Raw genomic sequence first — 22,563 nt, forward strand, 5'->3', positions numbered from 1 at the left:
GGCAGCACTGACATCTCAGGATCATGCGTTTCAGCCCCTCTCCACCTGCACGGTCACAGCTGCCAGGATTGAGGCTGGGGCCTGGCACAGTACTGGCAGAGTCCCTGGCTGTCCTGAGCCCACCCCACGGCAGGAGTGGCTCAGCTGGTGCCAGCTGCCTGGGCACAGATCCTCATGGCTGGATGCTCTGCAGCCTCTGGCACAGCCATGTCAGCACCTGGCCACTGTCACAGAAGAAAAACACATTCCCTTGCCTCCAGATGGAATTTCCTGTTCAGTTTTTTTTATTACAGTGGTGCCCATTGCTTCCCATGCACTGCTGAACAGAGCCTGGCTCCCTTGGCTCTCTCACCTCATGCCCTCTTGGAGGGCAGACGGGCTGAGATCATCCTCTCTCCCTCCGGCAATGGGCTTGTGCCCAGCCCAGCCCAGCACGCTGCCCACTCTGTTCCGTCCAGCCAGCACTGGACGCCCCAGCGTGTCCGGCCACAAGATGGACTTTCCTTCTCCCTCCTGCCCCGGCTGAGTGGCTCTTACCGCGATAGAGCCACTAAATCCCCATTTCCCAGGATTCCGGGAAGGCAACAGGAGTCATGCGGCTCAAACCGCCCCAGCCCAGCCGAGAACTTGTTACACATTTACCCCACATTAATGAGGAGTCACCGGCTGCTCGGCCTTCGGACCGCCGGGATGCTCCGCAGGCAGCCACCCGGCCCCACGGCAGCTATGGGGGTATCGTGGGGTGAGTCCCCCCAGAACGGGCACCACGGCAGCAGCCACATCCCCTTCCTCCCCCTCCAGCCCTGCTGGGCTGGGCTTTGCAGGAGCAGATGAGGCACTGAGACGGTGATAAGTGCCTTCACCCTGGCACTCCTCCAAGGTAGGAACAGGACCGAGCAGGCAGGAACGGGTGCTTGGGGACATCGGGATGTACCGCGGCTGTGATCAGGGATCCTAGGCTTGCTCGCACCTCTCCTCACTTTCCAGTGCAGGCAGAGGGGGTGGCAGCACCCCAGAAAGCCCTGGGGTCCCGAGGGGCTGTTCCCAAGCAGCCAACCAGGTCGTTGGGTGCAGAGGGAGGACACACGACACAGTTGCCTTTTGTTGGTGCCGGCCCCGGGAGCAGGGACCGGGGCTTTGCATCCCCTCCCTCCACCCCCGCCGCTGGCGGGACTGGCGCCCAGCACCGGGGATTTGGGGTTTAAAGAGCAGGCGGCAGCCAGAGCCCCAGCTTACCCGCCGGGCGAGGAGGCAGGCGAGCTCCGGCAGAGCCCACGCACCACAGCAGGTGAGATGGTGGATTTGGGGCACTGGGCTGGCCCACTGAGGGGGGCCATGGGGTTGGGGGACTGGGACTATGGAGCTCCCTGGGGAGCAGTGAGGTCCCTGCTTCCCCTCGGTGGGTACTGGGTGCCAGCGGGCTCGGACATGGTCCTGAGAGGGAAGTGAAGGCGTCATTGGGCATGTACCACCTCCTTGTTCCTGTCACCCCACAGCTGAGCAGGAACCCCTAAGCCCCGTCCCAGCGGGGGTGGCAGGGGTGAGCACCACCATGCTGGGAAGTGTCCCAAGCAATGCTCCTTCCCTGGGCACGGGTTTATGAGAAGGGGGGGCTCACCTGGTGGCCTCCCACCTGCTGCTCCTTCACAGTACTCACTGGCTCGGTCAAGGCAGGGTTTGCCCTGACCAGCACCTGGGCGAGCTCCGAGGCAATCGGGAAAGGGGGTATCCTGAGGCTGGGCACAGGGCTGGGCAGGAGCGGGAGCTGGGCCAGCAGACAAGGCCCCATTGTGCCGTGCCGGGGCCGCTGGCTCGGCCATCAATAGCCCCATTATGCTTGGCGGCGGCCCCCGCAGCCTTCCCAGCCGGCACAGCCCCCCGGGAGCACCGTGGGAGGCGATCTGAAGTGGCTGTTGTGTTGGGGGGCCGGGGTGAGAGGAGAAGGGTGAGAGAAGAGGGTGCCAGGACTCTTCCACCACGGCCTGGCTGGGTGCTGCTGGGTGCCATGGAATGCTGTGCTCCCTGGTGCCACCAGCTTTGGGGGCAAGATGCCCAAGATGGGGAGCAGGAGGGCTCGGGGGGGCAGCTGGACACCCCTGTCCTCACTTCCCCACCCTCACCATCCCACCAGACATTGCCTGTGCCCAAGGTGGCCATGGCTGTACTGCTTTGGCCCGGGGCAGGGATGAGCAAGTGGGCAACGAGGGGCTGACATCAGCCCTGGGTGTGGATGCAGCCAGGCCAGCAGGAGAAGATGAATGGATCCGCGTTCTTCCCAAAGAGACACACCCTGGCTAAAATTACTGACCCCATGGCAGGGACACCAGCCTATTTTTAAAGCCTAAGGAGCTGGATGCCGCTGGTTGGTGTGGCACAGGGCAGGGCCAAAGGGACATGGGCAGGGCAGCAGGCAGGGGGGCTCAGCCAGCATCTCTCGCTGCCCTCCTGCTGGGGTGGGGAGAGGGCTTGGATGGTGGCAGAAAGCTTGGGTGTCCTGCTCCTGCCCCACGTATGGTTTTGAGGAGATTCAGTGGTTTTCAGTGCAAGGCATATGGCCCCTCTGCCTGTCGCAGAGCCTGGCTGCTGGCAGACACAAAGCCAAGGCCAAATGGTCACCTCGGGTCAGGAGGATAGGATCCTGTAAGACCAGGATCCCTCCTTTCCCTTTCCAAAAAGCCATTGTCCTGCACCCCTTCATCACCACCCCAAAGGTTCACCATGTACCCCATGGCTCGGTCCCACAGAAGGGACACACGATGGCAGCACCCCAGATATGCTCAGGCACTAGGGTGCACACAACACCCCCACCCCCTGGGCAGCCCAGATCAGTCCAGCACAGGGTTGGGACAATTAAAAGAGGATTAGCTGGGCTACACCAGTGTGGTGCTGCCGGGAGCCGGTACCTAATCCTGGCTGGAATGCTCTGGGGCCACAGGGGTCCCTGATGCTGGGGTCTCGCACCAGAGTGCTGTGTTGGGGGGTGGACGTAGGGTCGGGGTGCATGTATCCACAGACAGGGTGTGAGCCTAGAGCTGGTGTCCCCTGGGACTTCGCCACCATGCTGTGCTACAAGGATGCAGCTGTCTCAGGCACGTTTGCTTGCTGCCAGACAAGCCCTCACACTTGGGATGCCATGGGCTCTGTCGCCTGCCTGGCACATCCTTCCCCTGCACCAGGAATGTAGCAGCCTCACAAGGCCTGATGCCATCCTATGGCCCAACACTGTGTGCCACAGATGGACTCCCAAAGAAGTCCTAAAGCCACATCTTTAGTGCCATCACCAACCACCAACAGCTTTTTGGGGTTTCCAGACCCAGGGGATACTAGTTTGAGCAGCGTATCCCTGTGTCCAGGTCATGGGTGTAGGCTGGGGTGAGGATGCCTCACTCCTCCCCTGCTGACAAGTTGGCAGTGTCACTGGCAGTGCTAGCAAAGGCCATCCTGCTGCACAAGCCCATCTCTTGGCTGGGGAGCAGTGCCGTGCCAAGCCCATGTGTCATAGAGATGCTTATGGCACCGGGTGTCATGACGCAGCTCACCTTGACCCTTGGGTTTCGCATGTCCTCAGCCATGATGGCTCCACCAGAGACATAGGGGACCACCCTGTAGCACCCTTGGGGGAGTCACCCCGCAGGTCCCCACAGAATCAACAGGGCGAGGTACCATTCCCGTTTGGGGTGCAGGATTTGTACCCGTCCTGAGGGCTAGTGGTGCCCATCCCAGCCCTTCTCCCTCCATGCGAGGTATCCAGCAGCCAGTGGTCCTGGTCCCCCATTTGATGGCATGGATACATCCCATGCCCTGCTGGCTCAGCCGGCACAGGAGGTGCAGGAGCGTTGGCCGCTGCCTGCTGCCGCGCCGCCCCCGGAGCCCTGCGGGGTGCAGAGGAGCCGTTTCCTACCGCAAACACTGCTGGGGGCTCGGGCGCTGCCGGCAGAGCTACACACGCTTGCCGGAGCCGGAACCGCCAGGGGAGATTTGGCCGAGGCAGCGATCCCTGGGTGCGGATCTGCCAGCGGCAGGGGCGAGATCAAAGAGCGAAAGCGCCGGCACCTGCTGGCGCCGTTGGCAGTGACACCCCCGCGCTGGCAGGGAGCCAGGCCACCGGCACCTGGCTGTGAAGCCTTCCTCGGGCTGGCAGAGAGTGCAGGGATGAGGACGGGATGCTAGTGGCGATGCCCATTCGAGAAGGGGACTGTTATCATGCCAGTGCCCAGTGGCTCTGGTGCTTGCCCAGAGCACCCGGTGGGGCAGGAAGGGGTGGCCGGCGGCCGACGTGGCGCATCCCTCCCGCGCCGTTTTTTCCGGGATGGAAGCCCGGCCCTTCTGACGCTTGATGGTTTCTCCAGGCGGAGCCGCTGCCAGCAAGGTCCCCGCAGGGCTCCAGGGCTGGGGTGATGGTGACGTCACCTGGACACCTCGCCACGCTTGCTGGGAGTGGCGGTAGTTGGAAAAGTCACAGCTGGGTGAAGGGAAACTGAGGCACTGTGCTGGAATAGCACAGGAAGGTGCCCACTGTGCAGGGCTGGGCACGACATCCCTGTCCCCACCATCTCAGCCTGCCGTCCTGGGACGGTAAGCACAGGGACGCCATGCCCAGCCGTGTGGGGGCCACCCAGCCCAAAGTCCTGCTGGTGCTGGACAAAGTCTTACAGCAGAGTAACCCCTGCCGCACCGGTGCCAGCTCCTCTGCTGCCCCACCCGTCTCTTTGCTGTCTCTGTCCCCTTTGCTGCCCACAAAGCTGGGTTGGGCTGGGCTGGCTGCCACCCAGCACTGTGGCACAGCCAGGAGAAGAACGAGTGGTGGTGCTGGAACAGAGCCTGCCAGCATGCCAGAGTACCAGGGCTGGCAGCACGAGGGTTACTGGCAGTGGGACAGAAGGGCATTGCCCGGGCACCCTGCCTGGCACAGCTTCTGCCTACTGCTGGCCTGCCTGCACGGCTCTGGCTTCCTGCTGAACTCACTGCCTGCCTGTGCCAGTTGCCTGCCTGCACCTGCCCTGCCTGCCCTGCTGCTGGCCTGCCTGCACTCGCTGCCAGCCCACCTGCACTCGCTGCCGGCTGACACCCACTGCCTGCACCTGCCCGCACCCACTTCTGCCCGCACTCCTGCCTCCCCACTCACCCTGCACCTGCCTGCAGTCTGCTGCCTGCACCCCTGCCTGCCTGCAGCTCTGCCTCCCCACTGATTCTGGACCTGCTTTCCTGGACTCCTGCACCCGCAGGTATGGACAGTCAGGGGCACGGGGAGAACAAGGCAGGTGTGGCCCCCAAGGCAGCTCGCGCTCCCCCCGCCCCGAGCCCTGCCCGCCGAGGCACGCGTGGCCCCGCTGCCGGCACCACTCGGCACTTGCTATTCTTGGCAGCGGCAGCTGGAAAATGGGAGGCAGCGGAGGAATTTTGTTTGCTCCGGGCTGGGCTCGGGCCAGACATCTGGGCTGCAGCTGAGCGGGGCGCGGGACCGGCCCCCCGTACCCCCGGTACATCCCCGGCATCCCCCGGCACGGCCCCCACACCCGGGCAGGCAAGTGCCTGTCCCGGGGAGGAGGTAGCCCCGCCACCACTGGTGTGCTGAGCCACACGTGTGCTGAGCGTGGCATCCTCAGCTCTGCCCCGGGGGCAGCGGGTGTCACCGTGGGTATCCCCGTGAGTGCCACCCCGGTGGCAGCACGGCTGTGTGTGCGTTTGTGTGAGTGTCCGTGGGTGTTCGCCTGTGTGCGTGTGTATGTGTGAGGGTGCCCGCGTGTCTGCTGTGAGTGTGTGTCCGCACACACGTGTGCGTGTCCCTGTGCGCGCCCCCGACCCCGCCCCGCCCCGCCCCGCGGGGCCGCCCCGCTCCCTCCCGGCGGACGCGGCGGGCGGGGCCGGGCCGGGCCGAGCCGAGCCGGGACACAGGTGGGTGCCGGGGGTCGGGGAGCCAGCAGGGTACGGGGGTGGCCGGAGAGTGTCCCAGGATGGGGTCTCTGCGCTGCTGTCGGGGGGGCTGCCCGTGCTGGTACCGGCGGGCTCGCGGCGGGGTTCGTGTCCCCTCTGGCACCGGAGGGCTGGCGTCGGGGTTGGCACGGGGAGTTTCGCGGGCTAGATCCTCCAGGGTTGGCACCGAGGGTCTGTGGTGCTGCCGCTGGTGCTCGCCCCCCACCCGGCCCCCCGTGCCAGCCGGGTCAGAGCCACGCGGGTCCGCGCCCGGGGGTCAGTCCCGGCCGCTCGGCGAGTGCGGGGAAACGGGAGGCCCCCGGTGCCCCGGCACGGCCCTGGCTGGCGGCAGCCTGCGGGGCTGCCAGAGCCCGGCGGGTCCCGCGCCTCATCCCGGCGCCTCTGTAAATGCCATTAGCGCTGACCGCCTTCGTGCCGGGACACCGGGCAGCCAGAGCCGGCACTGCGCCCAGCCAGGCCCTGCCCGCTGCCTGCCCCGGGCTCACCTCCACCGGCCAGCCTGGAGGGTGCTGCCCTGCCCGCAGGAGCCCCCAGTCTATGCCATGTATATGTGACCCTCCAGGGCAGCATCCACCAGCTCCCAGCTCATGCAGGGCAGCAGAGTCTCGGGGATTGCACCGATCCCCGGGGCTGTGGTGGGGCTTTGGTTGTCACTGGTGTCCTGGTGAGGCCCACAGGGGCTGATGACCGGCATAGCTCAGTTTGTGCCTTGCACAAGGCACTGCAGCATGGCCAGGGGGGCAATCTGTTCAGGTGGGATCTCTGTTCTGGCACAGTGCCCTGATAACCATCACCTCCTGCTCCCCAGGGTAGAGCGTGCTGCTGCCAGAGCTGGAGGAGTACTTCCCCACCTTATGGTGGGCACCCGTCAGAGTAGTGGACACACCAGCATGGGCCCCTCTGAGTATTGTGGGCACCCACTTAGCTAGAGCCCCCCAAACCCTGCTCCCATTCGTATGGTGGTACAAGAAAGGCCGGGGCTAACGGTGGGGCTGTAGCAGTGGGGGAAACTGAGGCATGGGACCCCATGACTACCATTAGGGACAGCTTGCCCAGTGTTCAGGAGCCCACTGACTGCCCAGGGTGCCCTATCTGGTTGTCACTACTTGTCCTTGTCCCCATTCCTATAGGACAGCTCTGTGCTTGCAGGCAGGAATGAGCAGAGCCCAGCACCCTCCTGCTGATGGGCTTGGACAGGCATGGGCAGGGCTGGATGCTGGTTGGCTGGGCTGCCTCAGTTTCCCCATGGGCCGGAGCAGGAGGGCTGTTCTCGAAGCCCGTTAGGTTTTGGGGCTGGATTAATGGGGGCCTAAAGACAGGGAGGGATGTGGCTGGCTCATGTCCCCTCCAACTGCCAGGTCGAGCCCAGTGGGAGATCCCCTCATGCCGTGCCTGGAGTTGCCCTATGCCGATGGTCAGGGCTCTCCAGACACCGTCGTCGGCAGCATCGGGGAGGGATCGTGGTCTGGGGGCTGTGGGGAGGGCGCTGTAACCCGAGCTGAGGTCTTGTTTCTCTGCCCCAGCCGCGGCGCCACCAGCCAGACCCCGGCCATGAGCCGCACGCTGCTCCTGCTCCTGCTCCTGCTGCGCGGCCTCGCCGCCAGCCGCCCCCCACCCGCTGCCACCCCCCGCCTCAAGCTGTCCTTCCCCGGTGAGCATGGGACACGGGCAGGGTGGGGGGGACCTGCGGTCAGGTGTGGGTGCTCTGGTTACGTGTCAGCAGCACCCAGCATCGTCCCGAGGGCCGGGAGTATCCTGGGGGGCAGCGTGGTGGGAAGGGCGCAAAACCCCAGCACCGGCACGTCCCCAGCACTGCTGCCGCCCTCCCCGCGGGCTGTCAGGTGTTGGTGCTGCCTGCCATGTTCCTTACCTGATGCCAGCCCCCCCAGGGCCACCTGCCTGCCCTTGGAGCCATGCCTGTGCTTGGGACCTCACTCCCAGCCCCCGGCATGTGCCGGCTCAGGTGCCCCTATCCCTGCGTGCAGCACGGTGGCACTCCTTCGCCACAGCTGTGCCATACCTGGTGGGAATGTTGTGCCAGCCAGAGAGCTGGTGCCATGTCCCGACTGGCTGCTCCTTGGGCTCCAGCACGGCGCAGGGGGCTTTGTCCAGCAGCAGGTCTCAGCAAGAGCTCTCCTCCCAGCCTGACAAAGGGCTGTTTGTTCCCGCCACGGTGGGATTAGCTCCGCGGGGCAGGGAATGGCCACTTCTACCCTGCTGCCTGAGCAGGGGGAGCAGTGCAGAGATGGGTGCCGAGGGGCATGGGAATCGATGCTGGGTGGTTTGGGGATGAGTCTCGGAGGACACAAGGATGGGTGTGGGGCTGGATGGGGATGAGTGCTGGGCAGGCAAGGGCTTGGTGAACCTGGTCAAGCCAGTGGGACAGGTTTGGGGGAGGGGATGGCATGGCAGGGGGCCGTGGCCTGATCCAGGCTGCCTTGGAGCATGTGTCCAGGGCAGTGGAGATGGACAGGTAGTGGCGGGGCCGGGCTGAGCAGTGCCGGTCGGTCCCGGCAGAGCTGCGGGCTCGCCATGGGCTGCGCCTCTTCTCGCTGGAGCGCTCCTGCTGCTACGAGGCCCTGCTGCTGGACGAGGAGCGTGGCCGTCTCTTCGTGGGTGCCAAGAACCACCTCCTCTCTTTGGCCCTGGATGACATCAGCCAGCGGGACAGGAAGGTAACAGGGCAGGGGGGGACATGCTGGCAGGGCAGTCCCGGGTGCACCAGGTGCTGTGAGCGTCCCCTTTTCCACCCGCAGATCTACTGGCCGGCTCCTGTGGAGTGGAGGGAAGAATGCAACTGGGCCGGCAAGGACATCACTGTGAGTGATGGGGCGTGTTGTGGGATGCCAGGGCTGTGCCAGGGGTCTGCCCCAGCACCACCTCACCCTTCATTCCCTGCATCCCCAGGCTGAATGCATGAACTTTGTGAAGATCCTGCACCCCTACAACCAGACCCACCTGTACGCCTGTGGCACTGGTGCCTTCCACCCAGTCTGTGCCTTCGTCGAGGCTGGCCAGCATGCAGAAGTGAGCCTCCCCTGACACCACCACAGCCCCCAGATGCTGCCACCTGCCCACCTCCCATCCTTACCCCTCTCCAGGAGCCTGTTTTCAAGCTGGACTCCCACCACACTGAGGATGGCAAGGGGAAGAGCCCGTATGACCCCCGGCATACAGCTGCCTCTGTCCTTGTGGGTAAGGGAACGCTGAGCCCGGTACCAGGTGCAGTGTGGCACAGGGGTGCCGGGGGGTCCCCTATAACACTTCCCTCGGTGCCTGCCAGGCGAGGAGCTCTACTCTGGGGTGGCCACCGATCTGATGGGCCGTGACTTTACCATCTTCCGCAGCCTGGGCCGGCGTCCCTCCATCCGCACGGAGCAGCATGACTCTCGCTGGCTCAATGGTCAGTGCTGGGGGCTGGGAGGGTTGGGGTGGGGGGGATGGTGCTGGCACCCTGGCACGGCAGTGCTGCTGCCTGGAGGCATCAGGGCAATGACTTCTTCAGGCTCAGATGTACCCTATCCTTCACTGCCTCCAGAGGGTGACTTCAGGGGGTCCTGTGTCCCCTCCAGACCCCCGATGTCTGGTGGAGTCCCATCCACACTCTGCCTCTGCCTTGCAGCTGGGCAGGGTTGGTTCTGCACCCTCCCCTGGGACCCGGACAGGTGCTCCAGGGTCCCTGGGGAGCAGAGCTAGTGGAGGCATTGGAAGCATCACCCCTCTATCCCCAGAGCCCAAGTTCGTGGCCGTTTTTTGGGTGCCAGAGAGCGAGGACCCCGATGATGACAAGATCTACTTCTTCTTCCGTGAAACGGCAGTTGAACGGCAGCAGGGGCTGGGCAAGACCAGCTTCGCCCGCATCGGCCAAATCTGCCGGGTGAGAGCATCCACGGGCAGGTGGGCTGGGGACCAGGGTGCCCAGGTGCCACCTGCTGCTGCTGACACTGGTGTCTTCCTTTTCCTGGCAGAACGACATGGGTGGGCAGCGTAGCCTGGTGAACAAGTGGACGACATTCCTGAAGGCTCGGCTCGTCTGCGCCGTGCCAGGACCCGACGGGGCAGACACCCACTTCGATGAGCTCCGTGAGTAAATGGGGATGTGACCCCCCCCCAGTGTAGCTGTGGGCAAAACTGGCAGCACTGATGCCTTCCCTGCTTGCAGGGGACGTTTTCCTGCTGCAGACAAGAGACAAGCGAAACCCTCTGGTCTATGCCATCTTCTCCACCTCCAGGTCAAGCCCCCTCCCCAGTCACCTGCACATACCCAGTGGTGCCCCCCTTGCCCCCTCACATCTTTCCCCTCTCTCTCCCACCAGCTCTGTTTTCCAAGGCTCAGCTGTCTGTGTCTACACCATGGCCGACATCCGCCGGGCTTTCCTGGGCCCCTTTGCACACAAGGAAGGGCCCAACTACCAGTGGGTGTCATACCAGGGGCGTGTGCCATACCCCCGCCCAGGCATGGTACGTGGTGTAGGGGTGTCCCAGCTGGTGCCACCAGTGGGATGCCACTACCTGGAGTTGGGGGCAGGGGGTGTGATACCCTGCTTAGCCAGTGCTGTCTCCCTGCAGTGCCCCAGCAAAACCTTCGGCACCTTTGGCTCCACCAAGGACTTCCCAGATGAGGTGATCCAGTTTGCCCGTCACCACCCGCTGATGTACAACCCTGTCTTGCCCCATGGCCAACGCCCCCTCTTCCTGCAAGCCGCCGTGCCCTACACTTTCACCCGCATCGCTGTGGATCGTGTCACCGCTGCTGATGGCCACTACGATGTCCTCTTCATTGGCACAGGCATGTGGTGACGCCAGGGATGGGGCAGTGAGGGAGAGCAGGGGGATGCTGGGGCTGGGACCTGTGTCCTCATCCCTCCCTGCCTGCAGATGTGGGCACAGTGCTGAAGGTGGTCTCAGTGCCCAAGGAGAGCTGGCACCGCATGGAGCCGCTGCTGCTGGAGGAGCTGCAGGTCTTCCAGGTGAGGGTCAGGGCTCCACATCCCACCAGTCAGACTTCCCTGCAGCACCCTGTGTGCTGTCCATGCTCTGGGTTGTGCCAGGGCACTCCAGCTGTCGGGATGTGGGAGCCAGCAGGCTGCATGCCCAGGTTCCCCCATGCACCCTTAACTCCTGCCCATGCTCTGTCCACAGGATGCCTCCCCCATCACCAGCCTGCAGCTTTCCTCCAAGCGGGTAAGGGAGGACCCCTGGGCATTCCCGTGTCCACCATGGCTCTGTCTAGCCCCATGCCACAGCATGGAGGTACTCAGCTCTGCTCTTCCCGCAGCATCAGCTCTACGCTGGCTCCGCCACAGCGCTGGCCCAGCTGCCCCTGCACCGCTGCAGTGCCTACGGCAAAGCCTGTGCCGAGTGCTGCCTGGCCCGGGACCCATATTGTGCCTGGGATGGCAATGCCTGCACCCGCTATGTGCCCAACACCAAGAGGTAGGTAACATGCCATGGTGCAGCGCTGGGACAACCAGCCAGCCCCGAGGCCATGGTGAGGAGCACAGTTCACGCCACTGCAGCCCCTGCTCCTCCACCACCTTCCCACAGGCGTTTCCGCCGGCAGGATGTCCGCAACGGTGACCCCAACGTGCTTTGCTCTGAAGGTGAGCTGGGACCTAGCCAGAGTCTGGGGACCAACCCTGCCATGGTGGGGGGCTGACAGCCAGGCTGTGTCCCCGCAGATCCCGGGCGGGACAGCGTGCCCCAGAAGCAGCTCTATGGGGTGGAAGGAAGCACCGTCTTTCTGGAGTGCATCCCCAAATCCCTGCAAGCCCGCGTTCTCTGGACATACCAGCGCACCCTGAACGATCCCCAGCGAGAGGTAGGCTCTCCCTGGCCAGGTACCGCCGGTGGGACTGTGCCGTGCCGTGCCGAGCTGACCGCCCATCCCCACGGGTGCCGCAGGTGCAGATGGACGAGCGGGTGGTGCGGACGGAGCGGGGTGTCCTGCTGCGCAGCGTGCAGCGCGCCGACGCCGGCCTCTACCTCTGCCACGCCACCGAGCACGGCTTCACCCAGCCCCTGCTGCGGCTCTCTCTGGAGGTGATCGGCGCCTGGCAGGCCGCGGCCGCGGCGCCTGCCGGAGACCCCCAGCTCGCCGCCGGGGTCCCCGGCCGCAAGGTCTGGTACCGGGACTTCCTCCAGCTGGTGGAGCGCCCACCGCTGGGAGCCACGGACAAGGCCTGCCAGAGGCTCTGGAGCCGGGGAAGACCCCCGCCACCGCCCCGCACTGCCGCCGGCCCCCCCGGCCGCGGGCAGGGCGAGGAGCCGCGCAGGGCCCGCCGCCGGCGCACCCACGAGGGGCCGCGGGCCGAGCGGGGCCCCCGCAGCGCATCCCCCTGGTGACCCGGGGGTCGGCCCCGGGCGCCGGGCTCTGCCTAGGAGCGGGGCCGCAGGTGGGGCACAGCCTCGGCCGCCCTGCCGGCAGCGCTGCGTGGGCAGTGGCGGGGGGCTGCAGCTCCGGGGCCGCAGGAGGGCAGCCGGGCTGAGCAGCCCCCCGAGGGGCTGCCGAGTGCCCTTGCCACCGGCTCCAGCACCGGTGGGGACCCAGCCGGCTGCCGGCATCGCAGAGTCACCGAAATATTTATTAACGACTGTTACGATGAATGTAAACCTGCAGGGCCAGGCAGTGCCCCCTCAGCGTGGCACTGCGGGAGGACGGCGCAGCAGGGTCACTCTCGGGTCCCAAAAGGGCTACAGGCAGGAGTGGGAGCACGGACGGGCAGGACAGGCACTGGTGGGACACAGGGGCCCAGCAGGAGGAGGGGGGCGCAAAGGGGAGATGTGGGGGGGTGTAAAGGTGGCACCCACCGCCCTGGGTGTAGAACAGTGGCACAGGGGACCTTGTACTAATTGAGCACAATAAAGCAGATTCAGCCGCCCAGGGCCCCGCATCTGACCCAGAGCCCCAGGAAGCACTCGGGGGGCAGCCCAGTGCCCCACAGCGTGGACCCCTCTGGCACCGTAAGCCTAGAGGGGTGGGATGTTCGGCAGCACTGGAGGGCTGAGGGGAGACAAGACCTGCAGGTACATTGCCGAGGTTGATAGGTTTCCCCCAGGCTTCCAGCTCCCTGTGCTTTCAGCTCCACTGACTTCTGGAAGATGAAAACCACAACTTACCCAGTGCCAAGCGGCAGCAATTAAAACAGTGACCGAAGGTGACCTCAGAATCTGCTGCCTCCTGCTGTCTGCGGTGGCATCAGGACTGGCCACATCCCACAGCCTCTGGTGACACCATGCCACCAGTACAAACCATGTCCCAGCACTGGCTGCACCCCAGCCCTGACACTTGAGCCCCCGGCGTGGGCACAGGCAGGCACGGGTGCAGGCAGAGAAAGGAGCTGGTTTTTTCTCCTGAGGTCCCGCTGGCAGCAGGCTGGCATCCCTGACGCCACCAGGCACCCTGGGCACAGGGAGCACTGCTTTACTGCACCTGTGTCCCTGTGCCATCCCAGCATCTTGTGGTATTGAGGTCCCCCCTCATCCCAAAGGGTTGGTGACCCCAACCCCTTGACCATCCCATGTCACTTGACCACCTGGCACTGTCCCCAACAGAGCACGCAGCACAAGGATCTACCAAATATTTATTTCCAGCATCACAGGGGGGTACACAGGGGCATGGGCTGGTGCTGAGAGCAATGCTCAGGAGGGCAAGCAGGCAGGGAACTAGGGGTGCTGGGGGCCTGCACCCCCCCGGAGCCGCAGGAGCATGTAGATTGTGGTCATGGGCTTGACATCGTAGTGTGCCAGCGTGTGCCGGTCCTCCAGCTCCCTGGAGCCATAGGTCAGGCGTTGCTCATTCGCAGAAGGCCCCTGGCGGGCCTGGATCTGCTCCTTCAGCTGTCGGACAGTGGCAGTGGGCAGCACCGTGTAGGTGGTGGTCCGATTCTTATCATCCTTGACAAAGATCTGCATCGTCTGGGGCTCAGTCTGGAGCAGCACCAGCGTGGTGTTGTAGAAGATGCCATGCGTGGCCAGGGTCTCGGAGTCCTGGAGGATGATGTTGCTCCTGCCTGGCTCCTGCTGCGCCAGGCGCTGGCTGTATAATGGGATGCCCCAATTCTGCTGGATCATTTCCTTCAGCTGCCTGACGGTGGTGTAGGGGCTGACACGATTCTTCAGTTTGGTGCCCGACAGCTGCACCACCTCAATGGTCACTGACCGGGCTGGCTGCAGGGACAGGAGAGCGGGTGGGCAAAGACAGCAGGGGCAGGGGTGGGGGCCCGTGATGCTCGCAGGCTCGGGCAGCCTTACCTGCACATCCCAGGGCTGGACATTTTTAAGACAGGGCAGTGAGCGGCAGTAGAAGGCAGCTGCATGCGCCATCAAGTTCCAGTTCTTGTCTTGGCCCAGGATCCCCGTGGGGTCAGCAGGGTCCAGGATGACAGGGCTGCAAACACAGAGAGTGGGCATTGCTGTCAGCCCTGGGCAGTGCCATGGGGCCAGTGGGCACAGTCCTACCGGGCACGGTCCTCACCGGGGACTGCACAGCAAGCCCTTGACATGGTTCCCAATCTCTCTGTGCTGGAGCGAGTAGTACTTCTCCCAGTAGATGCAGATCTCCTGGTACCGGCACAGCAGTTCCAGCACTGTGCGGAAGCCCTGAGCCATGACAAAGGACTCGCAGGAGCCTGTGGCCTCCTCCCAGGCATAGATGGTCAGCAGCTCCAGGGCATACTTAGGGGGCAGGTGCGCATTGGGGTACTGTGGATTCAGCAGCTGGGGAGAAGACAGAGATGGGGTGAGAGCTGGCTGGGAGGGGTGTCTTGTGGGAACTGGGAAAGCTGGGCAGCCCCTCACCTCCTTGTACCAGTACTTGACCAGGCGCAGGAGGTTCTTCAGCTTGGCAGGGTGACGCTTCACAAACATCTTCTGCAGCTCAGTGAAGCAGGGGGAAAACTCCCCGGGCTGGCTGGAGGCATGCAGGAGCCTCACGTACACTTCTGCATTCGGTGGGGCATCCTCGGTCACCTGCCCTGTGGGGTGAAAAGGAGGGTGAGAGCCATCCCAGCACTGACACCACTGCCTGTCCCTTTGCCAGCTTGCAGCCCTTACCCAAAGCATCATAGGCAGGCAGGATGTCCATATCAATGGACTCTCCAGTCACCTTGGAGGTCAGAGTAAGGCTGAGGGAGCGCGGTGTGTTGTCAGGACCCTTGTACTTGGGTTCGCTGATGTACACATTGAACTGCAAGCTCTCCCTGCAGGCCTTCAGCCTTTTCATGATCAAATCCAGGATAAACTTTCTGTTCTTCTTCTGCTCCTGGTAGCTGGGTAAGCAGCTGAGGAAGAGCACCACATCCGCATCAGAGTTTTTCTTCAGAGCTGTGCCCTTTCCTGCTGAGCCACCCTGCAGAGAGAGACCCTGCTTGTTCAGCACCGCTGCTGGCACCAGGATCAGCTGCCACCACTCCTGGAGCTGGCAAGGGAAACTGAGGCAGGGCAGGAGCTGGAGCATGAGACAGTGGGAAGGGTGGCAGCAGGGGTGTCAGCTGGCCCCCAAGCTGGGCAACACTCACCTTGACGGTCTTTTGGACGTGGATTTCATCCCCAAAGCAGTTCCTCTTCAGGAATTCACAGATTTGCCCCACTGCCTCCTTCACCTGCATGGAGAAAGTTGTGCTGGGCTGCAGGGTCTCTGCGATCCAGCCATCCAGGTTCCTGGTGGTTACTGTTCTCAGTCCGTTCGTGGATGCCACCTCGTCCACATCCATGCTGACAGCTGTGTCACTCCCGCTGCCCTTTTCTGACTGGCTACCTCCTACCTCTACTCCTGCCTGCAGCACTCTGCACAGCCTGCTGCTGTCTGCAGCAGCATTTAAACCTTCCCGGGCCACCGCCCCGGTACGTCACCGCTGGGAACTTAAGGTGGCCCCCGAGTCGTTCCCACGGAGCCCTCGGGTGTCTCCGGTGCCACCACTGCGGGGGCTGGGAAGGGGACAGGAGTGGCTGCGCGGCACCCTGGCATCTAGCTCGGGTGGTGGTGGCAGAGAGGCAGCTGCCTGCAGGCTGGCTCTGGGGTGCTGGGGACCTCATAGCCCAGGTGCCTGCGGTGACACAGGGTCTCCCCTGGGTGCCCTGCTGGACAAAGGCAGAGCCCCACCGCAGGGATCCGGCGCCAGTTCCATGCTGGCGGCTGAAGTATCCGGGCTGGGGCACAGCCAGTGCTGAGCCATGGCTCATGCTGTGGCATGGGGTCAGCAGGGGCAATGGGATGTGGCCAGTGCCACCAGCTACCCTCGTGTCACCACGGGCAATGGAATGGGGTTGTCACCAGTGTCAGCAAATGCCCTGGCATCACTGTAGGCAATGAGATGCAGACATAGCCAGTGTCACCGAGGGTCCTGGTGTCAACGCCATCAGTGGGACACGGCTGATGCCAGTATCACCAGGCAGACTGATGCCCTCCCTTGCAGTGGGATGCAGCCGGTGCCAGGATCAGCAGAGCCGCCGGTGCCCCTTGATCCCGGGTGCAGGAAGCAGCAGGTAGTACGGGTAGGATGTTGCTGCCCGTGCTACCTTAAGCTGGGAGTTTCAGTTTCTCTTCCTGACGCAATTTCAGTTTCTGACTCTGCCAAGCTGGAAACGAAAGTGGAAAGGAGCCCGCGACTGCCCTTCTGGTCCAAATAAACTGGGAAGAGCCAAATAACAGAAACTCACAACCGGGAACTCGGGGCAGGGTCAGGCACGGCCAGGAGGATGGGCAGGGGCTGTAGGCAGAGGGGGAGTGTGCTCCTGGGAGCAGGGGCTGGCAAGAATGGGAAGAGGAACAAGATAGGGAATAGGGGCAGGAGCAAAAGGGGGCAGGGAGTCAGCACATGGGCAGGTGATAGGCAGAGGCTGGGGAGAGGAGGGAGGGAGGGGCAGGGACAGGGACAAGGATGGGCCAGGGAAAGGTCAGCAGCAGGGGCAGGAATATGAGTAAGATGGAGATAGGGTCCAGTTGGGGTCAGGCACAACTATAGGGATACAGATAGGGCAGAGGAGAGATGGGCAGGGATATAATCAGGAGCAGGGACAAGGACAGAAGTAGAGATAGTGGCAGCAGCAGCAAATGGCCAGGTCACGGATATGGGCAGGAGCAGGGATAGGTGTCCCCTTAGTGTTGGGTGACAACAAGGCAGGAATACAGGCAGGGATATTAGGAAGAGAGGCAGAGAGAGGACCAGCAATGGGGACAGGGTTACAGGCAGGGGCAGAGCTGTGGGCAGGGACAGGTGTCATGAGCATTTCACACCTGGCCCGTGCAGCCTGAGGAGCAAGACCAGGACACCAAGATAAGCATGACAATGGATATCCTTTATTCACACCCAGTGTCCCAGCCAAATCGAAGCACCCCAAATGTGGTTCACATGTGGCTCTCGCACCCTTCAAGTGCTGGGGTACAGCAGGGCTCCACCAATTCCCTACTGTCCCCATGGCTTTGCAAAGCCAGTGCAATTCTATGGCGTTGGCATCCCTCTTCCCTCGTTCTGGATTCAGTCTCACTACCTCAAGGGTTACTTATCTGTGAGACCAGATGATGGGAGGGTCTCAGGGAGGTCTTATCTCTTCTCTTCCTCCTTCTCTTCTCTTCTCTTCTCTTCTCTTCTCTTCTCTTCTCTTCTCTTCTCTTCTCTTCGCTTCGCTTCGCTTCGCTTCGCTTCGCTTCGCTTTGCTTCTCTCTCTTCCTGCCAACCCAGCCATAGCTATGCAGTATACAATGTAACAGGGGGTGTATAGATCTTAATAAAGGCCATACCATACTAGGAAGAGTAATTGGTACATTACTTAGGGAATGAGATTTTCCTAATGAGATGCAGGCAGGGGCAGGGACTGAAGAAGGAATACGGGCAGGGATAGTAAGGAGCCAGGGGTGAAGACAGAGCCGGGAGAGGGGCAGGGATGTGCAGAAAACCACGTTAGGAAAAGCCAGTGTACATAAAGGAGACAGAGGAGGCCTGCAACTTTATTCGAATAAAGGGAGACAGTCCACTGGGCTACACCCCTACCGGTTTTCTCTCTCGGGGTTTCGGACGACGCAGCCTCCTTTTATCCTAAACTCCCGGCTGCATGTTGCCCTCTTCCTTTCCCCATTGGCTGAGGCCCTAGGAAGGTACAGCCTTTTCGAACCGCCTACCGCACGTTCCGCCCTCGAACCTGTCATTTTCCCCTGAAGTTCCGAAGTTCCGCCTGAGTTCTGCATCAGACTTTATGCGGACCCATTTGTCTACTACCCTAAAGTTCAGGAGTTCAGACTGTCTGGGTTCTGTACCAAACCTGTGTGGCTTGAGGTTGGTAGAGACACTAAGACCCATTTCAAAGACATTAACACCCATTTCTCCTAAAGACCCGCACCCATCGAATTGTTTGTAAAGATACCAGTACACATCTTTACTATCAGGGACCAGGGATGAAGATAGCGTCAGGACAGGGAGAGGGGCAAGGATACTGAGGGACCAGGGATGAAGACAGCGCCTGGACAGAGAGAGGGTCAGAGAGAGGGTCAGAGAGAGGGTCAGGGCACGGACACGGACACGGACACGGACACGGACACGGACACGGACACGGACACGGGCACGGACACGGGGCTCGCGCGTCCGGCGGCGCACGCGCAGCTGGCGGGGGGCGCTCCCAGGGGGCCGCGCGGCGGGGGCGGGGCGGGGGCCGGGCCCTCCCGGCGGGGGCGGGGCGCGGGGTCCGCGCGCGCCGGCCATGCCGCGCTCCCGCCGCGCCGCGCGCCGTGAGTGGGGGGGGGGGGGGGCCCGCGTGAGGGGACCGGGGGGGGGGGGGGACGACACACCGGGGCCGCGTGTGACATGGGCGGGGTGACAGCGCCGAGGTGACAGCGCCGGGCTCACACGGGTCTGCTCCGCACCCCCGCAGGCGGCACCGGCAGCGCCCGGGCGAGCTCGCCCGGTAGCGAGGAGGAGGCCGGCAGCGAGGTGCTGAGCCACTGCAGCAGTGCCAGTGAGAGCGTCAGCCCCGCCGACGAGGGACCAGGTGAGCCACGCGGACCCCATGGTGACCCCCACGTGGGTCGCGGTGTCCCCCCCACGCGGGCTCCCCGGCTTCACGTGGTGCCGCCCGGGCAGGGAGCGAGGCGGCGAGTGAGCAAGGCCAGGAGGAAGAGGTGGAGGACAGGCTGAAAGAGCACATGGACAACCTCCTGGACAAGAGGTGAGGAGCGGCTGTCACCGCCGTGGGTGCTCCTGGCACGCTGCCCGCCCCTGCCAGCACTGTCAGCCAGGGGCAGGGATGTGCCCCGTCCCGGGACACCCCAGCCCGTGACGTCCCGCGGTCTCCCGCAGCGCCAAGGCGCGGCAGGCGGCACTGCAGAGCCTGCGCCTGGCCCTGTCCTCCAAAACCCTGTCCGAGTTCCTGCTGGAGCGCCGCCTCACGCTCACCGACTCCCTGGAGAAGTGTCTCAAGAAAGGTCAGGGTACGGGCGGGCGGCGGCGGCGGCGGCGGGGCCGGTGACCCGTGTCTGAGGGAGGTCTCTCGTGCTGCCCACAGGTAAAGGCGAGGAGCAGGCGCTGGCGGGCACCGTCCTCACCCTCCTCTGCCTCCAGATGGGCTCTGGCCCGGAGGGAGAAGAGGTGTTCCGCAGCCTGAAGCCCCTGCTCGTCAGCGTCCTGACAGACAGCACAGCCAGCCCCAGCGCCCGGCAGAGCGTAAGGCCTGGCCCCTTTCCTCCTGGGGACACCTCCGTGGTGGGGAGAACCCAGGCAATACCTTTGGGGGCCCCCGCAGTCCCAGGAGGGCAACAGAATTTGGTGCTATGGAGTGTGGTGGCACAAAGCAGGGGCACCCCAACCTGGCTGCCCCTTGGCTGGGTGCTGGATCAGGCCCAGCATGATCCACCGGGGCCTGATCTGACTGCATTTCCCTCACTTCTCTTGCCAGTGTGCCACAGCCCTGGGCATGTGCTGCTATATTGCTGCTGCTGACCTCGAGGTAACTGCGCCTGGGTGTCGTCCGTACCCCTGCAGGAGGGCACCCAGGGGTTGCCGTGCCACCTGCCCTCAGTCCGCAGTGCCAGGGCAGCCTGGAGCTGAGCTGGGGTAGGGGTACAGCGACATCAGTGACAGCCCAGGCCCCTTCCCTGGGCAGCGTGGAGCTGAGCTGGGAGGAGGCCTGCGTTGCAGAGATGGGGTGTTGTGGGTGGAGTAGCCTCTCTTGCCCCAAGGGACTCCTGGCACCCCTTGGCATGGTGGGTTGCCTTTGGTCCCCAGTGCACAGCTCACCATGGCATCTTCATGGCAGCTGGGATCTGACTGGCAGGTTTTTCTCCTCCAGGACCTGGTTTCATGCCTGTCCTGCTTGGAGGGCATCTTTAGCCCCCCCAGCACAGGCGAAGGGGGCTCAGCACCTGCTCAGCATGGGCCTCTGCACTGCAGTGCACTCCAGTCATGGTCCCTGCTCCTCACCATCTGCCCCCCCTCCCACCTCAGGAGCATTTTGGACAAGTGAGTGGGGTGTGGGGTGAGTGGAGGCTGGTGTGGGGCAGCCAGCTGTGGAGCAGGGAGCCCCTGGGGCAGTGCTTGGCCTCCCTGACTGCCCTCCTGCCTGCCTGTCCCAGTCGCTGGCTGCAGCTGCCCCCACTGCTGACCAGCAGCAGCGTTGCCCTGCGCATCCTGGCCGGGGAAACCATTGCGCTGCTCTTCGAGCTGGCCCAGGACCTGGAGGTAAGGGGGGGTGCTGTGGCAATGGAGCAGTGGGTGAGCAGTAACCAGGCAGCAGGGAGGGAGCTGCTTGACACCCTGCCCATGCCCCGGCCGAGCTGGCATTGACTGGTGTCACCAGCAGGCACCCAGGCAGAGGGGCTGGCCCCAGTGATCCCCCAATCCCTGTCCTGGCCATGGCAGTGGGCAGTGCCATGGACTTCCCTCTAAATCCCCTGCTTTTTGGCAGGAGGACTTATGCCACCAAGATACAGAGTTCCTGTGTGCCCAACTCAAGGTCCTGGCTACTGAGAGCAACAAGTACCGAGCCAAGACGGACCGACGGAAGCAGCGATCCATCTTCCGGGATATCCTGCGTTTCATTGAGGTACTGGAGCCTGGTGCTGCCCTGTCCTGCCACTGTGGCTGCTTCCCAGCTGCCTGGCCATTCCTCTCTGTGGAGAGCCCGGGGCCACATAGGTCTGGTGCCCAGATTATTGCTGGTGCCCCTCTCTCTGCTCAGACTGGGGAATACCAGGAGGAGACCATCCGATTTGGCCTGGAGTGCATGTACCTGGACAGCTGGGCACGCCAGCGCACCTACCAAGCCTTTAAGGAGGTGCTGGGCTCCGGCATCCGCCACCACCTCCAGGTAGGGGCTGGGCAGATGCACCAAGGAGTGCTGAGCTGGTGCTGCTGGGTGTTGACAAACCCCTACTCCCACAGAACAATGAGCTGCTACGGGAGATCTTTGGCCTTGGGCCCCCCTTGGTGCTGGATGCGGCTGCTCTGAAAGCCAGCAAGGTTTCCCGCTTTGAGAAGGTGGGTGCCACCTCCCAGATTTGTGCCCACAGTCCCCTCCTCTACCACCATGGGCTCCAGCTGAGTGCCTGAGTGTGGTGGTCGATGGGGGGGTAGGCAGAGGGGCATCTCTAACCTATCTCTCCCTCCCTGTCCTTCCAGCACCTCTACAACTCGGCTGCCTTCAAAGCCCGCACGAAAGCCCGGAGCCGCGTGCGGGACAAGCGGGTGGATGTGCTGTGATGGGCAGAGGGGGGCAGAGCCCCCAGCCCACCTGGACTGCAGACCCAGCACTGTGAGGGGCAGGTGCCCCCAGCCCTTGGGCTTTTATTCGTGTACAGCAGAGTATTTAATGCCTGGAGCTGCCCCGCTGGGGGCTGCCCCCTCTTTTATTTTTTTAACCAAAAATTAGGAAGGATAAAAGAAGAGCAGGGGGAGGTGCTGCCATGTGCCTGCTCTGTGGCTGGGGATCCATGTGGCACAGTGGGAGGGGGTCTCACCCAAGCTCCTGCAGCCCCTTTCAGAGGCAGGGCTCGTGTACCCCCTCCCCAGTCCTGCAGGGGCACCAGGGTGGCCTGGCACAGCCTGAAGGTTGGGTGGGAGGGCAGAGCCGTGCAGGGCTGCGGAGCACCTGGTCGTGGTGTCTGTGCTTGTGGCAGGCGTGTTCTCCCTGCCCTGCCATGCTAGGTACAGCCCCTACCTCCCCAGCCAGCCTGGCACCAGCGATGGTGGCAGAGCGGTGTGGAGTGGCCAGCCCTGCCAGCTGCCCACTCTCAGCCCTTTTCCAGCCAAATGCTTTATATGAAATAGTAATCTTGTGGGAAATGAATCATGGGAGGGGGGCCACTGCCCAGGCAGGCATGGGCCATGCCAGTTGGCAGTGCCTGCCACCCTGGGAATGTTATCTATCATGGTGATTTTCTAAGACTTTGATTGTAAGAGGTAATTAAAAGGCTAATTGAAGTATGCCTTCTGCCTTGTTAAGAGGAAGGGCTGTCACTGGGGTGGATGCAGGTCCTTACAGCCCACTCTCTTTCTCTCATAGTCTGGGACGGGGGCCGGGATTGCCACTGTGCCCCGATGGGCAATGCTGCCAGGTCTCAGTGGGTGAGGCTGCCTGCTCCCCCCTCCTGCCCTTCGGTGCCCCTTCCCATGGTGGCCCGGAGCCCGTGGTGGGGCCAGGGGC

At 63.4% G+C, this 22,563-nt stretch overlaps 4 protein-coding genes across 7 annotated transcripts; 3 read left to right on the top strand and 1 right to left on the bottom strand.

The window, feature by feature from the left end:
- Positions 1 to 593: 593 nt before the first annotated feature.
- On the top strand, positions 594 to 13,095 carry SEMA3B (semaphorin 3B). Of its 2 annotated transcripts, none has more exons than XM_069027446.1 (18): positions 594 to 742; positions 7,458 to 7,585; positions 8,452 to 8,609; positions 8,691 to 8,753; positions 8,842 to 8,961; positions 9,036 to 9,129; positions 9,218 to 9,337; positions 9,666 to 9,811; positions 9,903 to 10,017; positions 10,097 to 10,166; positions 10,251 to 10,395; positions 10,504 to 10,723; positions 10,813 to 10,904; positions 11,077 to 11,118; positions 11,213 to 11,370; positions 11,482 to 11,537; positions 11,616 to 11,755; positions 11,839 to 13,095. In XM_069027446.1, exons 1-18 carry the CDS (start codon positions 594 to 596, stop codon positions 12,277 to 12,279), a joined length of 2,457 nt encoding a protein of 818 aa, XP_068883547.1. In that variant the 3' UTR covers positions 12,280 to 13,095. The 2 variants fall into 2 exon arrangements, with proteins under 2 accessions (XP_068883547.1, XP_068883548.1); XM_069027447.1 differs by having other exon boundaries at positions 660 to 880.
- Positions 3,784 to 5,777, top strand: LOC138117419 (uncharacterized). Its single transcript, XM_069027705.1, is given in 4 exon segments — positions 3,784 to 4,001; positions 4,473 to 4,927; positions 4,930 to 5,140; positions 5,142 to 5,777. Coding segments are annotated over 4 exon segments (1,191 nt in total). The 3' UTR covers positions 5,449 to 5,777.
- Positions 13,096 to 13,177: 82 nt separating the features above from the next.
- LOC138117310 (2'-5'-oligoadenylate synthase 1-like) lies at positions 13,178 to 16,651 on the bottom strand. Its single transcript, XM_069027449.1, has 6 exons — positions 15,453 to 16,651; positions 14,989 to 15,283; positions 14,734 to 14,909; positions 14,411 to 14,652; positions 14,188 to 14,323; positions 13,178 to 14,103 (listed from the first exon to the last, which is right to left on the bottom strand). The coding sequence occupies exons 1-6, from the start codon at positions 15,645 to 15,647 to the stop codon at positions 13,600 to 13,602; spliced, it is 1,548 nt and encodes a 515-aa protein (XP_068883550.1). The 5' UTR covers positions 15,648 to 16,651; the 3' UTR covers positions 13,178 to 13,599.
- Positions 16,652 to 18,616: 1,965 nt separating this feature from the next.
- Positions 18,617 to 22,345, top strand: IFRD2 (interferon related developmental regulator 2). 3 transcript variants are annotated; one of them, XM_069028183.1, is made up of 12 exons: positions 18,617 to 18,655; positions 18,799 to 18,915; positions 19,008 to 19,092; positions 19,224 to 19,348; positions 19,429 to 19,586; positions 19,819 to 19,869; positions 20,212 to 20,381; positions 20,495 to 20,600; positions 20,827 to 20,964; positions 21,100 to 21,228; positions 21,303 to 21,398; positions 21,540 to 22,345. In XM_069028183.1, the coding sequence occupies exons 1-12, from the start codon at positions 18,628 to 18,630 to the stop codon at positions 21,618 to 21,620; spliced, it is 1,284 nt and encodes a 427-aa protein (XP_068884284.1). In that variant the 5' UTR covers positions 18,617 to 18,627; the 3' UTR covers positions 21,621 to 22,345. The 3 variants fall into 3 exon arrangements, with proteins under 3 accessions (XP_068884284.1, XP_068884285.1, XP_068884286.1); XM_069028184.1 differs by lacking the exon at positions 19,819 to 19,869; XM_069028185.1 differs by lacking the exon at positions 20,495 to 20,600 and having other exon boundaries at positions 21,540 to 21,626.
- Positions 22,346 to 22,563: the final 218 nt, after the last annotated feature.

This window comes from Aphelocoma coerulescens, chromosome 12 (assembly GCF_041296385.1).
Source record: "Aphelocoma coerulescens isolate FSJ_1873_10779 chromosome 12, UR_Acoe_1.0, whole genome shotgun sequence".
Classification (NCBI taxonomy): domain Eukaryota; kingdom Metazoa; phylum Chordata; class Aves; order Passeriformes; family Corvidae; genus Aphelocoma; species Aphelocoma coerulescens.